This window comes from Diceros bicornis, chromosome 5, assembly GCF_020826845.1.
Source record: "Diceros bicornis minor isolate mBicDic1 chromosome 5, mDicBic1.mat.cur, whole genome shotgun sequence".
Taxonomy (NCBI): domain Eukaryota; kingdom Metazoa; phylum Chordata; class Mammalia; order Perissodactyla; family Rhinocerotidae; genus Diceros; species Diceros bicornis.
This window is the reverse complement of record NC_080744.1, coordinates 95,360,798-95,378,738: the sequence shown is the minus strand read 5'-3', so window position 1 is coordinate 95,378,738 and position 17,941 is coordinate 95,360,798. Positions and strand designations below refer to the sequence as shown.

Here is a 17,941-nt window from a genome sequence, read left to right as displayed (position 1 = left end):
TCTAATGTGAGTCTCCCCAGCTTCCTTGAGGATAAAAATCACCTGGAGCTCTTGTTAAAAATAGAGCTACTCAGGGGCCTTAATCACTTAATAGTGATTAAGTTCGTGCACTCTGCTTCAGCTGCCTGGGGTTCACAGGTTTGGATCCTGGGTGTGGACCGACGTACCACTTGTCAAGCCATGCTGTGGTGGTGTCCCATATAAAGTAGAGGAAGATGGGCACGGATGTTAGCCCAGGGTCAATCTTCCTCAGCAAAAAGAGGAGGATTGGCAACGGATGTTAGCTCAGGGCCGATCTTCCTCAAAAAAAAAAAAAAAATAGAGCTACTCAGGCCCCTTCCCTGGAGAGCCAGATTCCGGGGGGCAAGGTTGTGGCCTGGGAACTTGTATTTTTAGTTTAAGTGCCCCAGCTAATTCCTATTGGAGGTTTAGAAAACACCAGTCTAAGGGTGCTAAAACCCAGACCCAATCCCTCTTCCTCCGTGTGGGGCACACAAGGCCTGAAAGCCGGCCGTTTCCTCGAGGAGGGCTCCTGCCTGACCTGTGGACTCCTGCCCAGCTTGTTAGTGCTCTGCACAAAGGATGCAGAGATTTTAGCATAATTCGATTCTTTAAAATCCTTTTGTGTATTACTGTCCTTCCGGTTGCTCTCTCCTCTTACACATGCAGGAGAATACCATGTGAGCAAGTGTTTTCCTTTATGGTGATATGCTTAGATGATGAGCAAAATATGGTGCCTGGGTTGACAGTCGCACAGCTGGGGGATCCGGACGTGCGACTTCCCCACATGGACTTGATCAGGAGGGCTCGTATTCGTGTACACACACACGCTCCCCCACAGGCTGGCCTCTCTTGACAACAGATGCCCGAAATTACAGTGGGAATATTCCTTTTGTTTCTACAGCTGTCACCCTGCCACTGGGAGGGCGTCGGTTTGGAATTGAGCGGGTGGGTGAACTTGGTCTGTGTTGAGGGAAGAGAAATGTCCTAGTAATCCACAGCCCCGGAATCACTTTTCCTGCTCCCAGGATCTAGAAGGGAAAATTCAGGGGGCAGGGAATGCTGGTCTTTGTCCCTTCTTCTGGAAAGCCGGCCTCAAGAAACAGCTGCATTTTGGTAGCGTGAAGAGCATGCCCTGGCTTTTCTTCATTTGGAGAAATAGTCACAAAAGAGGTTTCTGCGTTTCTCTACAACCACAGTTGATGGTTGGTGCTGGTATTCATGGTATTGTTCAGTGTCCCTTCTGTGATGCTCAAATAATAAATTGCTTTTCTAGGAAAAATTTTCTCTCCTAAAAAAGAGCTTTCTTTCCAATAATGAGCCTTCTGTAGTCAGGATGGGTTCAAAGACCGCCTAAAACTGCTGCATCTAGAGACCAGAATTTAAAATTCATTTTTCCCTTTTGATTTTTTTGTATCTACTTGGATGTCCTCTTCTTTTATGTCATGTCTTTTGACACTGTAAGAATTAAAAAACAATTAATTTGTCTAAGCTACCTTTTGATTTCATTTTTTATCTCTAATAAATGCTTATTAAATCCGTAGCATTTTTATGAATGATCGGGTTATTTTTACATCCTGGTGGCCATTTGCTCCCTATTTTATCTTATTTCAAACACGTTAAAGGATTTTTGAGCCAGTTTGCCTGAAGACCCTTTCCTCAAAAATGTCTATTTTGTAACGAGCCTGTTTCATTTTGTGTTACTTTGTGAAGTAGATACCTTAAAATATGAAATGCAATGAAATGCATTACAATTTTTATCAATCTGCCTTATTTCTTAATGCTTATTGTCAAAATCTAATTAATTCCCCATTAGGCAGAATCATAGATAATGTGCTAATTTGGTTAATAATCACATTAACAATTTACAGGTCTGTGGAGTGAAAAAGCAACAATACAGAGGCAAGAATAGCAAGAGAGAGATGTAATGAATTTTACATAAAACTCAAAGGGTTTATAAGTTGGAGACATAAAACTTTAAGGCTCGGTCAATTATGAATGAATGCATCGTTCATAAAGTGCTGAGAATTTGAGAAGTACTTAATAGAAGCGTAATATGAAGTCGCAAATGGTTTGCACAATCCTAAAATTGTTGCAGAATCCCCCAAAATAAATTTGTTGCAAAATCCTAAAAATGCCCACAGATGTCAGAAAAAGAATGAGACACTTGACGGGATGCGAAAACATTGGACAAGGAGTCACATTTTAAGCAAATTGCTCATTTGGCCAATTGCCCTGCAGCCTCAGGGTGTGGGGTTGCAGTAACTCTGCTGGCGTCCCTTTTTTCTTCTCTCTTCCCTTTTCTTATTTTAATTGTCCTCATGCATATGTATCTTTCCCTAGAAGCTATTAAAATCTTTGGGGGCAGTATGTGGCTTAGAAATCATTAATTATACATGAAGTCTTGTTCCATCAACTCACACGCCTCTCTCTCTTCTCGCAGAGAGCAGCCCATCTTCACCACCCGAGCGCATGTCTTCCAGATTGACCCCAACACCAAGAAGAACTGGATGCCTGCGAGCAAGCAGGCAGTCACGGTGTCCTACTTCTACGATGTCACCAGGAACAGCTATCGGATCATCAGTGTTGACGGAGCCAAGGTACCACTCCACCGGCTGATTTTAACATTCACAGTCACTTACTTTTCATCAAAAGCAATACAATATGTTTGAAAAGTGTAGGGAAAGAGATGCACACAAAATCCTGCCACCTTAACACAGATTTTATTGTTATAATGTATATATTATCACATATCCTGCTTTTTTTTTCATTTAAAGTTATGGCAAGTGAAAAACAAAGATTTCCCTGTTACCACATTGTCTTCATAACTAGCATTTTATGCCTGTGTAATAATTCCACCAAGGACCTATAATGTTCTTAATCTCTCTCCTTATAGTTAGATATTTAAGTGGCTTCCAATTTTTGCTGTTATAGGTAATGAGCATCTTAATGCAACACATACTCTCATTTGTTCATCACGTACCTATTGCTTTCTTTTGGATATTACCTTAAGACGGATTCCTGGAAGTAATATTATAGGTCGAGATATTAACACTTTATGGCTCTAGATGGATATTGCCAAATTGCTTTCCAAAGAGTTCTCTCTTCCAGCATGTATGAGAATGCCAGTTTAGGGCCGGCTCCGTGGCACAGCAGTTAAGTGCGCGCGCTCTGCTGCTGGCGACCGGGGTTCGGATCCCGGCGTGCACCGACACACTGCTTGTTGGGCCATGCTGTGGCTGCGTCGCACATAAAGTGGAAGAAGATGGGCACGGATGTTAGCTCAGGGCCGGTCTTCCTCAGCAAAAAGAGGAGGATTGGCATGGATGTTAGCTCAGGGCTGATCTTCCACACACACACACAAAAAAAGAGAATGCCAGTTTATTGCACCCTTGCCAGCAATGGGTATTCTATCTAGTCTAGTTTTGGTGTTATTAGACACAGGAGTCAAATTTTATTAAATGGCTTTGGAGTATTTCCTGAAATAATTTTTTTCCTGGTACTTTCATTTTTCTGCTGTTTTCCTCGATATTTTTGCCACATTATTATGGGAGCAGAATAAAGAAGGGATATCAATAGAAGTATCACTAGGTTTACAAAAGAAAAAAAAGTAGACAATGCTGTATAATTTCTTTTCTGTCTTTAATCTGTGTTCATCCTGTTGGACGTTTTTACATGGATTATCTGCTGTCACCTAAAACTCAATGTATCTGAAGCTGAATTGCCTATTTGCCCTCTAAACCACCTCTCCATTTTCATTGCCCAATCACTTGGGCTAAAAAAAAAGGAATAGAGAAAAGCACAGAGTCGTTCTGTTTTTCGTTGGTCAAATGAATCTGCCTCCGAGGTGTCTCACATTTATGCCTGATGTTTTGTTTCAGGGCCATAACCCTTGTCCTGGTACAGTCTTGCTTGGACTTCTCCCGTAGTCTTTTGACTAGCTACCTGCTCTCCCACCCACAGTCTCTGCTGCTGTCTGCCTCTAGGTCAGCCTTCCTAGGCAGTCGGAAGCAGGGGAATTGGGGGCCAGGAAGTAGGATGGGCCCTGGTTATAGGCTTTTCCCTCCACAGCCCCACAACCACAGAGCAGAAGATGCGAGAACTCTCCATTGCAAGATCCCCCAGGAAAGGCATGAGAGCCTGCTGGTGCTTCCGGATCTCTTGAGGAGGCTCCCTGTTTTAAGGCAAAATTCTCCCTTCAGCCATGTTCTCTAAGTACCACCTCTGTGCTCTCCGTGCCATGGGACTGCAGATAAAGTCACCTTGGCCCCCTGATCCTCTTTCTCTTCCTTCCGGTTGCCACAACCCTTCCTCCTCCTCAGGAGGGGAGCCCAGAAGTCCTCACTTTATAGCTGAGGTCACAGAAACAGTGACCTGGCCGAGTTCACACTTCCGGTGAGGCTTGGAGTCTGGTGCTTATGCCCAGTTCTTGGCACACCGGCTCCCAGCTCTTTGGGTTGGAGCAGGCTTCCCCCTGGCTGGTGGAGCAGGTCCTGACATGGCATCATACAGGCCGTTGTTGTCTCCTTCCGTGTTCAGATTGCAACAGCTGGTCTGGCAAACATGTCGAAAGAGGCGCAGGAACTGGTTTTTCATCTAGGCAAGCAGGAAGATAAGGTGTGGCGGGGCTCTGGTGGGCGTTAAGGAAGTGTGAAGGCCTGGCACGTAGTAGGTGACGAGTGCATATCTGAAAGGTGCCTTCATTATCTTTTCTCTTCTGGGAGACATGGTGATACCACACTGATGTTCTGATAGGGGTGGTGAATAAGGCTGACCTGCTGTCTTTTATCTGTAGATTCTGTCAGTTCGTCTGCCATCCTTGAGATGGGTTTGCACTTTTGTCATTTGAATTATCCAAGGATATATTGGGCTTAAACATAGATAAAACAACTTTCTTAGAGAAAGTGCTTTACTCCTATTAGCTGGGCTTTTAGTAATTTGTCAAAGTGTCAGCTACTGTGTTGTATGGCTCTGCAGTTCCTGAAGGCTGTGACAGTGTGGTGGGTTCCAAGCCAAATGAGCCAGCTATAAGAAATCGGATGAGTGTAGGAGGGTGGGCTAACCCCTAGCTACAGAATAGAGCTAATTCAGGCTCAGTGTGGGGGTGTCCATCAAGTTATGGAGTCACTTACAAGGGAGTTTGAAACCCAGGCCAGAAATTCAGAGATGGAGCCCAAGAATCTCAGGCCACCCCTCCTATGGCGCTAGCCACCTGGTGTTCCTGCAGCCCACCCAGAGTTCCTGCCTTACCAGTGTGGCACCAGAACTGTGGCAGGGCCTTGTCCTGCAAAGGGGGTTTCCTGTGAGGGAGCAGAAGGCCCAAAGGGAGTGGGGAGGTAGGGATGGGCCTCAATCATTTAATTACTGTGACTGGCACTTGGGGCCAAGCGTGGGGGCAAATTTCCTGCCCCGAGAACTGGAGCACAGAACAGCGGACAGTGGTCCCAATACTGCCTCAGCCCTGCTGGACATTTCCTCAAGCTGGTGAGCAACAATGGGTAAAACCAACGGATCCTGTGCCTCCGACTGCTCCACAGGTCGGGTGGGGCATGGAGAAGGACCCCAGGATGGTGATTTCCTCAGGGTGGTAGCAGCTTTTGCCACTGTCTGGTCTTCTACACCTTCCCCCTCCCTCCCCATGGCTGAGTTCCTAATCCCCCAGCCCCAGCTTCCACCCTGCCTGAATAATCCAGATGTCTCTCCTTCCTTTCTGGGGGAAGAGGGTGCCATATGCTGGGCTGATGCCAATACCTCCCCTTACAGGCCTCCTGTCTATTGCCCTTGCCCACCCGCAGCCCCGCCCTTGGCTTCCCCCTCATTGTTTTCCACCATATTGGGACAACCCCACTTTGGCTTAGGCCCTCAGTCCCAAATGTTCATCCGAACTGAGATAACAGATGGTCAGATGCTTTTAGCCTTTGGGGCTGTGTCTTGGCCCATGGGCTGCACCTTTGACCTTGGGCAGTCTAGGGCTCGGGTCCTGCCTCTCTGTTGACCTGGGCACGTCAAGTCCATCACCTTGAGCCTCTGCTTGGTGCTTCTGAGTCCCTCCCAAGGCAGGAGGCTCTTGTGGGCTGGAAGGGGAAGCCTGCTCTGCCCCTCCCAAATGAAGGAGTCGACAGGCTTCAGTAACAAGCTGGTGTGGAAGGGTGTGGTGTGTGCTTGGAGGTGGTTGTGAGCAAAGGCAGACTCAGCCAGTGAGTCAACCGTGGGCAGCCCGCAGAGCACAGGCTCCCCAGGAAGGAGGAAGTGCAGCCAGCAGCTTTAGCAGCTTTCATTCCACACCAGGGCACAGGAAGCTTCTCTGCCCTGTTCAAGCGTTTGTCATGCTCTACTTGGGGAAGAATGCATGGAAAGCTCCCCTTCCCCTAAGAGCAGTTGGTGCTGCTCATCATAGGAAAAATCTCTGCTCAGACCTATTCTTCATTCTTCATGAAACACTAAGGTGCTTCCTTCTTCTCGGGGGAAATGTTTCACGTGTCAGTCCCAGCTGCTCCTAGAGACATGAGCAGTGGGAATACTGTGGTGCATTGCCCCAGCATTGCCAGAACTCTAGGGGGTTATGTGGACCCGTTTCTGTGTGTGGGGCTACTAGGAGATTGTGCTCTTTGAGGACTGGGGACCAGGCCTGGCTTGTTTTGGAGTCCCAGCACTAAGCTAGAGTGGGCAGCACCATAGAAGTGGGTGGGAGAATGAGTGGGTGATGAAGTCAGGCCTGGCCACGTGCTCTCCAGGCCTGCAGCAGGTGTATGTGTCAACAGAAGGACAGTGGGCAGGGGTAGGGTCACTGCTGCCAAGAGGGAACCAGAACCAAAACCTCAGGACGTCACCCAAGGTCAGCCCTGTGCATGGACAGATGGGAGCCACCTGAAGGCATCTCCCAGCTCCCAGCTTCCCAAAGCACTGATGTGAGCCATCGCATTACCAACAGCTGCACACCAACAGCCGTAAGATTTATGGCAAAATTCGGGCAGAACAGCCAGCTCCACTCTAAAGGAACTCCATTTCCAGAGCATTTGTTAATGGAACCATCCCAGCACTTGATTTCATTGTGCTGTTGGCACTCTGCAGACCACGTTCATCACTGCCATCCTTATGAGAAATCGCCTGCGCCTGCAGACAAGACTTGCCTGGAGCAGGTGTTTCTCCCAGGTGCTGTGGATGGCTCTGCTGCCCTTGGTTCTCAGTTATTTATAGGATTACAGAAACCTATATTGGGAGAGACCTTAGAGGTCATCCATTCTACAAATATTTAGCAGCTCCTGCTGTGTAGCAAATACTGCCTAATCGTGACAGTCCAGAGGATATGTTTCTGAAGCCCTGACTTGTTTGGTATTTTCTTCTGGGAATGTGAAATTACTTTCAAGAACACAGTCAGGGTCCCCTCCTCCACCTGCAGTTATAGTTTTCTCTTTTGGATAAAACACAGCACTTTCTGTTAAGGAAGTGAGCATATGGAAGGTTCTCAGCACACAGTAGGCTTTCAAAGAATGTTGGTTTCTTTCCTGACTGTGGTTTAAAAAAAAGGAAAAAAGCATGTATTAATACCTACTCTGGAGGCAGGCAACGTGTCTTTTAATTGCTGTAACCCAGTCCCAGCTTCTTGTGGAAAACTTCCAAGTTCTGCCAACTTCCTTCTCCCTGGATTTGGGAAAGACTTTCCATGAAGAGGAATCCTGGGGGCCTGTCTCCTGTTTTGTGATGAGCAGCTTCCTGTGAAGTCCAGAACAGGACTAGAGCCTGGAGGAGCTTAGCTTTTTGTTTCTTCAGGTAGCTCTTGATTACATATGCTTTGTGTATTTTCTGAAAACTTGGTTCCAGTGAGCTGCAGGAACTGGGTCTTTTACTAGGGAGTCTTTTTTTTTTTTTCCCTCTGTGAAAGTTTCAGAGAAAACTCACGAAGGAGGAATGGGGTGTGCCTAGGAGCCAGGAGCCCACATTAAAGCTGGTGCCCCAGGATGCTTTGCATAAAGCACCTTCTGGGCTTCACTTGCTCCCCCAGACTCGCCTTCCGCCTCCACAGGGAGCTTCTGGTTCTCATCCTGCTGAATCTCTGCTGCATTTGCCACCCACAGCGTGCCCTTCTCCTCAGTACCCTCACCCTTGGCTCTCAGGACCTTATTCTTCTTGTTCCCTCTTGACTGTCCCCACCACCTTCTGCGCTCCTTCACTGGCTCTTCCTTGGTGCTGCCTCATGTCAGCCTCTGCCCAGGCCTCTTCTCTTGTCCTTCTGTCTCTTCCTGCTGGGTGACACCCTCCACTCCTGTGACCCCTTTACTTCTCATCCTGTAGTCTGCTGAGACCCCCTCTCCCCTGAGGCCAGAACCCACAGGTCGAGCCACTTCTTCTACCCCCAACACAATTTCCCAGTGTCCTCGTGTGCAGGGCACCACGTGCTCTTTTCACAAGCCTCTGCTCCCCCTGCAGGTTAGTTCCTGACTACTCTGTTATATTTTTGTGTACTTTATTTTTAACTGTTTATCTGTACCAATAAAGCAAACACTCATGTAACCACCACCCAGTTGAGGAGGTCTGTCCTTTACTAGTCCTTCAGAAGTCTTTCTGGGCCTTGCTCTCATTATCTCTTCTTCCCGTCCACCCCTCAAGAGGTTATCACTCTCTCGAAATTTGTATTAAGCATTCCCTTACTTTTCTTTATAGTTTTGCCACCTGTGTATATATCCCTAAACCAGGGGTTGGCAAACATTTTTTCTAAAGGGCCTGATAGTAAATTTTTTTTTATGAGCCATACAGCATCTGTCACAGCTATTCAGCTTTTCTCTTGTAGCAAGAAAACAGCCACAGACCAATGTGTAAATGAATGGGTGTGGCCGTGTGCCGATAAAACTTTGTTTACAAATACAGACTATAGGCTGGATTTGGCCTGAGGGCTATAGTTTGTTGACCCTTGCCCTAAATAATATATTATTTAGTTTTGCCTATTTTTGACCTTTATGTAAGTAGAATCATACTGGAGACCCATACTGTATGCCTCCTTTTGTGACTTCCTTTTTATTCTTTTGCTAACATTTTTTTTCCAGTTTTATTGAGAAATAGCTAACATACATCACTGTATAAGTTTAAGCATGATGGTTTGATTTACATACTGTATTGTGAAATGGTTATCACAGTAGGTTTAGTTAACATCCATCATCTCATATTATATATACAGTAAAATAAAAGAAGAAAAATTTCTCCTTGTGATGAGAACTCTTAGGATCTACTCTCTTAACAACTTTCCTGTATATCGTACAGCAGGGTTAACTCTGGTCATCAAGTTGTACATTACATCCCTAGTGCTTATTTATCTTATAACTGGAAGTTTGTACATTTTGACTACCTTCCAACATTAAGTTTTTGTGATTCATCCATGTTGATGCTTACAGCCTTGGTTCATTTTCGCTGCTGGATAATATTTAATTGTATGAATATACCACATTTTATCTCTTTTGCTGGTGGTGGACGTTTGTTTTTGCAAACACTCCTACTGTGAACATTCTTGTCCATTTCTCCTGGTATACCTGTGCAAAGGTTTCTCTTGGATGTATACTTAGGAGTGGAATTGCTGGGTGCCAGGGAATGTGCATTTTAAACTTCATCAGAGAAAGCCACATTGTTTTTCAAAGTGATTTTACCAATCTGTGATTGCCCCATTGCCCTACATCCTCACCCCACCCTTGGTATCATCAGACATATTTTGAATTCGGTGAGGATATAAGGGTAATAACGGTAATGCAGTTTCCACATTACTAGTGAAATTGAGCTTTTAACATATGTCCGTCAAACTCACCCCACTCCATTCTCTCCAGTCTCACAAGAGAGGAGTCCATTCACCTGCCCAGAACTAAGCCTCCCTCAGTGCCCTAGGTCCCATCTCCTTACCCCCACCCCTAGGATGTCCTTCCTGCCCACACCACTGCACCGGGCACTCACCACTGCAAACCCAGAGTAGTAGTTTTTTCCTGTGTGTCCACTTCCTCTTGCTCCTTTATGCATGCCTTAGGAGGGTGAAAGTCAGAAGTGAGTCACAGCCTCAAAGAGAAACAGAGGCATTCAGGTGGATTCCAGGTACAAGAGCAGTCAGCCAGAAATGATTTGGGGGGCCTGAGAGGAACATAAACAGAAGGAGCATATCCTTAGAAGCTTCTATCTGCGTAACTTTTCAGGAGGACTTAGTCTTGGTGGGCTGAGCCAAGTGTAGCATGGGGTAGAGTTCCTATGTTAGTGGGAAATGAAAGAAGAAGGCTCTGGAATTGACTATTTTTGATAGCATGATTGCTCCTGCTGTCAATCTTGCTGATTTTGAGAAGGTCAGTGCACTGGATTTCCTGGGAGAGCAGCCAGCCGGTTGTCTCACTAATTGTAGAGATGGATTTACTATTATGGCCTTGGGATTATTCAGACTAGCTACTTCTGGTGAGTCGTGGCAGTGTAGGATGTTGTAGAAGTATAAGCTTTCCTTTCCCTTTCTTTCTCCACCCTTTTCCTCCTCCCCTCTGGGTCTTGGAAGTTGGAAGTAGTTGGAAGCCCAGAGCCTTTGATAAGCTGTTAGGAGACAGCCAGGGCATTACAAAGCCTGCAGGGAACCAGCCTGAGGGATTGCAAGAGCAGCACTGTGAAGGGAGCAGGCTTTCCTTTTCTTCCCTCCTGGCTGACCTCCAGCTCGTGGGATCCTGTAGGTTGTGTTTGGTAAATGCCTGGACACCTTGATGCTGGTGACGGAGTGCAAGGTAGCCACGCTGAACCAGGATCAAAGCAATACCGCAACAGAGCAGGCATGTCAGTAGGGAATGAGGGGACAAAGCCACTCCCACTGCAAAGTTCTGAAGAAGAGTTCCTGCAAGACCAGCATCTTGTGTTCCATCTAGACGTTTTGTCTGCTCTGGGTCAGCGGTGGTGATTGCCCAGTGCAGTGGTGTGGATAGGAGGGACATCCTAGAGGTGGAGGTGAGGAGATGGGACTGAGGGCACCAAGGGAGGCTTAGTTCTGGGCAGATGAGTGGACCCTTCTCTTGTGAGACTGCAGAGAATGAGGTATTTTGATACCCTCCTCACACACTCGATGTACAAGGGGAGTAAAGAGATGGAGAGGTCTGGAGTCATTGCTTACAGTGAGTACAAGGAGATGTTGGAGGATTAGGGGAATGTCTGCAGCTAATCTTAGCTACCCATTTGAGGTCATACTAATAAGCTTGATTGGCGTATCAAAGTACAATTTTGTCTCTTGATATAAACAGCAACCTTATGAGAGGTTGCATGCTTCCCATGAACATTATAGAAAATGTCACTTGAGACACATACTAAATTGTGTCTCTGTGAACTTTTACAGATTCAGCACTTCTGCTTTTGAATAAGGTGTACAGATTTCAGCAGGCTAGTGTTACCTCTGACAGCAGCTAGAAAAAGCTGGATAAATACAATTTAAAGGCATCAGAGAACTGTAGAAACAGTGAGGACTAGAGGGACTAAAATTCTAGAGAGGCGAGGACCACTCAGAGGTGACAATCAGCAGCTCTTTTCTCTCTTGGGAGCATTTGCCAATTCCAGATGCAGGCTGAAGATTGGGAGTTGGCCCAGGTAGAGGGGCACTGATGGGAGAATGAGAACGCATTTAACAGTGTACAGGGCTAGAGTGACAGAAGTGGAGACTTGAGGGGTTTCATGCCTATGGCTGGTTTTCCCCACAAGACATTTGCTGAATTCCAAGTCTGTGCCAGTGTAAAGAGTCAGGCTGAACATTTCTGAAGGGCAGAGTACAATTTCCCTCATATTTAGAGTGCTTACAAAGCAAAGACCTGCCAAAGAGCCTGAAAAGAGAACAGTAAACATAGGAAAGCCCCAGAGGGAGTGGGAAATTGACACTGGGCCTCTCTACACCCTCTTCACCTGGGGCATTCACTGATTCTAGGAACAGTTAGAGGCTGGAAATCCAGGCTTAGTCCTTAGGAAAAGACTGCAGCTGAGGGACAGAGAAGCCAGCAGAGATTTTTGGAGCTTGAGTGACAAAATCGGAGACTTGAGTGGCCCCAAACGCACGGCTAGTTTCTCCTTCAAGATTTCCCCAATTTTGAAGATGGGTGGATTTGGAAGTCTACAGAACTGAATCTCCTGCAGTCTTTCAAGGAGGAGGAGATAAAGACCTTTCAGGCTCTCAATTGAAAGCTTTCAAGGGCTTGCCCTAAAAACAGGGTGAACCAGAAGTAGACTGAGCCTTACCAGAACTGAGACTGAACCCCGAGTCCCCGAGTGGATTAAGGACTCCCTGTCTACCCTACTTGCCTAGCAGAGGAAAGGGGACCCTTTCTCTGGCAGATGATGACATTGTGTGGAGCCCTAACAGTTCTTTTATACCCATTTTCTGACATACAATAAAAAATTACTAGATGTGCAGAAAGGCAAGACCATATGCCTAGAATGAAGAGCGCAAAAACCAGACAATAGAAACATATTCAAAGATAATCCAGACATTAGAGTTAGCATTAAGGATTTTAAAATAACTATGATTAATATATTCAAGGAAATAGAGGACAGAATGGATGAAAAGAAGAAGGATATTCCCAGAGACTTAGATTTTTTTTTTTTTAAGAATTAAATGGACATTCTAGAACTAAAAAATACAGAGTCTGAAATTAAGAACTCAACGGATAGGTTTAACAGCAGATTGGCTATACCAGTAGCCAAGATTAGTGAACTGGAAGACAGATCGATAGAAAATACCCAAATTGAAACAGAGAGAACCAAGAATCAAGGGGTGAAAAACTGGTGAGAATGTAAACCGTGTTTGACACACTCAAAAGATCTAGCATATGTGTACTTGGAGTCCCAGAAGGAGAGGAGAGAGAATGGAGCAGAAGCAGTATTCATAGGATGGTTGAGAATTTTCCAAAATTGATGAGTTCACAGATTTAAGAAGCTGAATGAACCTCCAAGCAGGATAAAAACAGATTTAGCTCTCAAAATCAGTTAATCATTGCTTTGTATAAGTAATCCAGACATTATGTTCTTTTTAACCTGTTACTAGTTTTATGATCTTGAACAAGTCATTTGACCTTGCTGAGCCTCAGTTTCCCCATCTGTAAAAATGGGAATTAGATGAAAGACTGTGAAAAATTACCTTATAAACTATTAAGTTCTAAAGAGATACCAGGGGACATCACCATTATTATTCCAGCTTGACTGACTCTGGGACGGCCTGTTGGGGCAGGCTTCAGAGGTGTGTCCTAAACTCTGGTCAGCCTCTGTCCTCTGCCTTTTAAGGGGACTTCGGAGAGGGCATGTGGAGGCTGACCTCAAGGCGTAGGTCTCCTGTGAAGGAGCAGAAAGGTTTAGAATGAATCAAGCTTCTGGATGGGTTTGGTCATTGCTTGGCCCTCCCAGAAGCCTGGTAATCGAGACATGACCGGGGTTGGCTTTCTGGGATCATGTGATCCACTTTGATCCAGTCCCAGCTGCACACCTTCCCTAGACCTGCCTTGATTCCGCCATATCAGTTCTGCCTGTGACTGAGCCGGACCCCAGCCAGCCTCTGAGGTCCCAGAGCATTCCCTTATACTTGCCCCTGATTTAGGTCTGCATTTTCCACTCTCCTGCCCCCATTTCCTAATTGTGTCCAGTGACTGCAGGCAGAGCTCTTTAGTAACTGTGTTGCATTCAGTTATCTGGAAAACACTTGATAAAGTGTCTCAACTCGCATGGACTTTGTTATTGTGGAAGAGTTGTCACAGAAGAAGGAACAGCAGCCTGGACTGCAGTGAAGGCATCGGTCCTTCACAGATGAGGGGAGAGGAGAAGTTATCATGCTATAAAATGAGAAAGACGTAACATAGAAGTTCAGAATACAGGTTTTGGAGTCAGACAATCTGGGTTTTATCTCTGGGCTCTGCTGCATACCAGCTCAGTTTCTCCTTCTGTGAAATGAAGGTGATAGTCATACCTCACAGGCTTGTGGTGAGGTTTAAGTGAGCTTATATAAGTGCTCAATAAATAGTAGCTGCTGCTATTAATATTAACTTCTAAAAGTTGTTTTCCCAACTAAGCTAAAGTTTATTCTTGAGCTAATGCATCATCAGCGAACTCAACAGGCTCTTGCATATGTACATAGCAAGGACATTTCTCTTACCAGTGACAACTGTGATTTACTGCCTGCGTGTCTTTATTTGTTAAGGTAAGGATCTGTGTCTGGAAGTTTTGTCCTTTAGCAAAATAATTGGCTGATATTCCTACCAAGCTAAGCAAGGCCTGTACCATTCAAAAATGTTTTCTCTTCTCTGCTCTAACAGTTAAAAGAGAAGTGTTCTGAGTTGACTGTTGAGAATAAACACAGCCCTAGTAAGTAAAACTGCTAGTAGATTCACTTTTTAGAATATTTGCTTAGATTGCTACTGTTCCCTGCTCAGATCATCAAAAGCTGTTGGATGAGGAAGTAGTCAGTGGATTATGCTACCCCTGCCCGGAAGTAAACATCTAAGAATCCCTTATTTCCAAGGACATTTTTCTTGAGTGTTTCTTAGAGTCTTAGAACTTGCAAGGATTTCTGCCAGAGTGAGCCTATTGTGGGTTCTTCATAACACTTATCAACTGCTGGGTGATTATTTATTTGCGTGGCTCTGTCCTCTTCCTGACTGCCTGCAACTTGAGGGCCTGGAATCATGACTTGCTCATCTTTGTGCCTTTGGTTAGCAGAATGCCTGCCATGTAGTAACTGCTCAGTAACTGTTTGTGGAGTGAATGAATGCATCATGTGTTGGACAGCACCCTTTTACCCCTCCAGGTTCATTCTCTGCCCCTCTTCACCCTGCTCTGGTCCCTGAGAGGCCAACCTGCAGATGACGTCAGCAGGCCCCCGGGGCCTCTGGCTTCTGGTTGTGTTTGGCCAATGACAGGAGATCAGAGGGAGAGAGGCGAGGGTATTTGTTCCACTGGCTCCCCCTCCTGTGGGGGTCACCATGTGCTGGTGTGTCCCTCGACAGAAGGTCACTTCTCTCGTCAAGGCAACTATTCTCCACGTTTCTCCTTCCACATGCTATGGCCTCTTCCTTCCCTTATCCTTTAAGGCCAAGGAGTGGTGAGACCTAGCACCAGGTCCCTGCACTGTCCCTGATTTTCCCTACACCCAGCTCACACCTGTATAATCGATCTGTTTGTAATTTAACCCTCCACAAATTATCCCGGTTGGAGTGTACCTTTTCCTTCCTGTTGGGAAGCAGCAAGCCCCAACTGCTTATGGAGATTTTAAGTTGTCTGAGCTGGACACTGGGGCCCCAGGCACTTAAAAAGGTATACAGTGCAGTTCTTCAGAGAGTGTGTGACATGGCTAGTCATTAAGAGCAATTGGATGCATGGCAGCTTTGGGGAAATAAATAGCAGTTTTAGAAACTATGCTCAAGAGAGGCTTTCTCCCACTGATAACTTGTAAGATCTTATTTTAGGCTGACTGACTGTTTTTAAGTCTCTGAGATTAGCCCTTATCATGGTTGTATGTCTGACTCAGCATGGGGCGTGCGAGAAGAGGAAGAGCTCAGGACCAAGTGTAATGAACAGGGATGCATACTTTAGGTACTAGCTTTGCCAACAGAAGACTTTGTAAGGAGTTACTTTGGTGTCTAATTCAGTGTTTAAATTTCTGCTCTTTGGGCTGTTTTTCTGTAGGTGATCATAAACAGCACAATCACACCCAATATGACTTTCACCAAAACGTCGCAGAAGTTTGGGCAGTGGGCCGACAGCAGAGCCAACACGGTGTTTGGTTTGGGGTTTTCCTCGGAGCAGCAGCTGACAAAGGTAACGTGGTCCTTTCCGCAGCACACTCAGTCCTCATTAGGTCATCCCTGCTGAGGGACTGAGTGGTGCCGTTGGTGAGCAGGATTCCTCTCTGGACTTCCATGCCACCCCTTCTGGCACCGCAGGGCTGCCAAACCAGATGACCTTTTAGAAACACCAGGTTCCTTGAAAATGGTGACATCATTTGAGGAAGGAAAACATATGTGACAAATGCTGCTTCAGAGCCTGAGGTTGCAACATCAGGAAGCAGCTTTGCCAGTCGATCCTTCCCCACATCAGCCCTGCTCCCCGTGCCCGGGTCTCTCTGACAGCCATCAGCGTCGATGGCTCTCTGGTTGGAGCCCTTAGAGAGAGGGGGTAAGGCGATGCTTAATAGCAGGGCTTAACCTGGAATCCCCTCACCCCTTAAAATGTCACACAGTGTTTTCTGTGTGTGTTGCTTTTTGTCTAGGGAGTGGGTTCATAGCTTTGATTCAATTCTCTGAGGGGTCTAGGGCACACCTGTGGATAGTTAGAAAGGTGTTGAGGAGCAGATCTTGACTGACCACAGACTTGGAGAACCCCAAGATCTGTGGGAACAAACTGATGGCCTCTGAGAGGCCTCACCCAGCCAGTTGAAGGGGCCGAAAGCTTGTTTTAGGAAAATACGTTTACTTTTAGGGTGGCAGGAAAGCGCTGGGTAGGTATTAAGAATGTCTTGGCTGAAAGCAAGACTGGCTAGTTTACATGACACAGGAACTTATTGGAAGAATCTCAGAGTCTCTCAAGGAATCCTAGGGAGAGTCGAAAATCCAGGCCTTGGGAAGGGCTGGAGCTAGGCTGGCTTTGGGAAGCTCAGCCATAGGAGTTGTTTCGCTTTAGACTGTTGCCTTGAGCGTCTGACTGACTGCTGGGCAAGTATTTATTGAGCTCCTGCTGTGCCGACACGGTGCTAGGCACTGAGGATGCAGAAATGTGGTCCTGTCCCCAGAGGGCTTTACAAAATTCCAGATTCCTGAGGAATTGACAGGGCTGCTCGGGTTCCCTGTGTATACTGAGGACAGTTTTCAAAGAAGGGAGGGTTAAGGTGAGTCAGGAAGCCACCCTGACAGAGGCTTGCTAATTTGCACCTTTCATTTGTCTAGCGTGTGTGCATATGTGTGTGCACACACATACATACATTGGGTATAGTTATGGGAGACGTCTCTCCATCCCTGATCCCTCGGTCCCTGGACTGTGGTTCAGAGAAGCATCACGTCCCACAGCTCTGAAAGACATGGTGTTCTAGCAGGCAGCACAGCAGAGTCCTGGAAGGCCTGCTGCTTCTGCTGAGAAGGTACGTGGGAGGACTGAGAATCCTATGGCAATCATACCCTTGCTTCATTTGATTTGTGGAGAAGTGTGTTGGTTGGTTTGAGGCAGTGCTATGTGGTATAGAAGACATTAAGTCAGTGTTTGGGTGGTGGGGCTGGCAGAGGCACGCCAGTCCATAGGAAATGTCTGTTGTGATGAGGATAAAGCACTGTTTGCTCTGGAAGAAGGAGCCTGATGTAATCAGCTTTCCACCAGGGAGCTGGCTAGTCACTTAGAGGTGTGATGCAGAATTGGGGACTTAGAGTGGGTCACTGTTGTTGGCAGTTGACACTCAGCAGGGTCAGAAGTCTTGGTGGCCGTGGAGAGCAGGAGTATGTGTTGTCAAGGCCACGTGGCGTCTCTCTCCCTGGCACCAAGGCCAGTGTGTCCATCAGCCTTTTGAGCAAGCGCTAGGCTGCCTGCAGGAGGAGAATGACTGGGGATCCAGAGAGCAGCCGTGCCTGCCTCCTAGTTTTAAGGATTCTCTTTGCTGCGAAGGGTGGAGACTTTGGAAGAGCACTGTCTTAGTCGTTCAGGCTATTATAACAAAATACTATAACAAAATACCATAGCCTGGGTATTATAAACAACAGGAGTTGATTTCTCACAGTTCTGGAGGCTGGAAGTCTGAGGTCAGGGTGCCAGCCTAGTCAGGTTCAGGCGAAGGCCGTGTTTCAGGTTGCAAACTGCCAACTTCTCATTGCATCCTCTCATGGTAGAAAGAGAGCAAGAGAGCACTCTGGGGTCCCTTTTATGAGAGCGCTATCGCTTTCATGAGGGCTCTACCCTCATGACCTAATCACCTCCCGAAAGCCCCACCTCCTAGTCC

The 17,941-nt window shown here is 46.4% G+C and overlaps 1 protein-coding gene across 3 annotated transcripts in view; it reads left to right on the top strand.

Annotated features, from left to right (window-relative positions):
* Window positions 1-17,941, top strand: part of HOMER2 (homer scaffold protein 2) — a 70,655-nt gene that overhangs the window by 30,879 nt on the left and 21,835 nt on the right. For 2 of the 3 annotated variants that reach the window (XM_058542546.1, XM_058542547.1), the window contains exons 2-3: window positions 2,444-2,600; window positions 15,649-15,780. In XM_058542546.1, the coding sequence (XP_058398529.1) occupies window positions 2,444-2,600; window positions 15,649-15,780 (289 nt within the window). The remainder of the gene's footprint in view (window positions 1-2,443; window positions 2,601-15,648; window positions 15,781-17,941) is intronic. The other variant, XM_058542548.1, reaches the window with a different exon arrangement.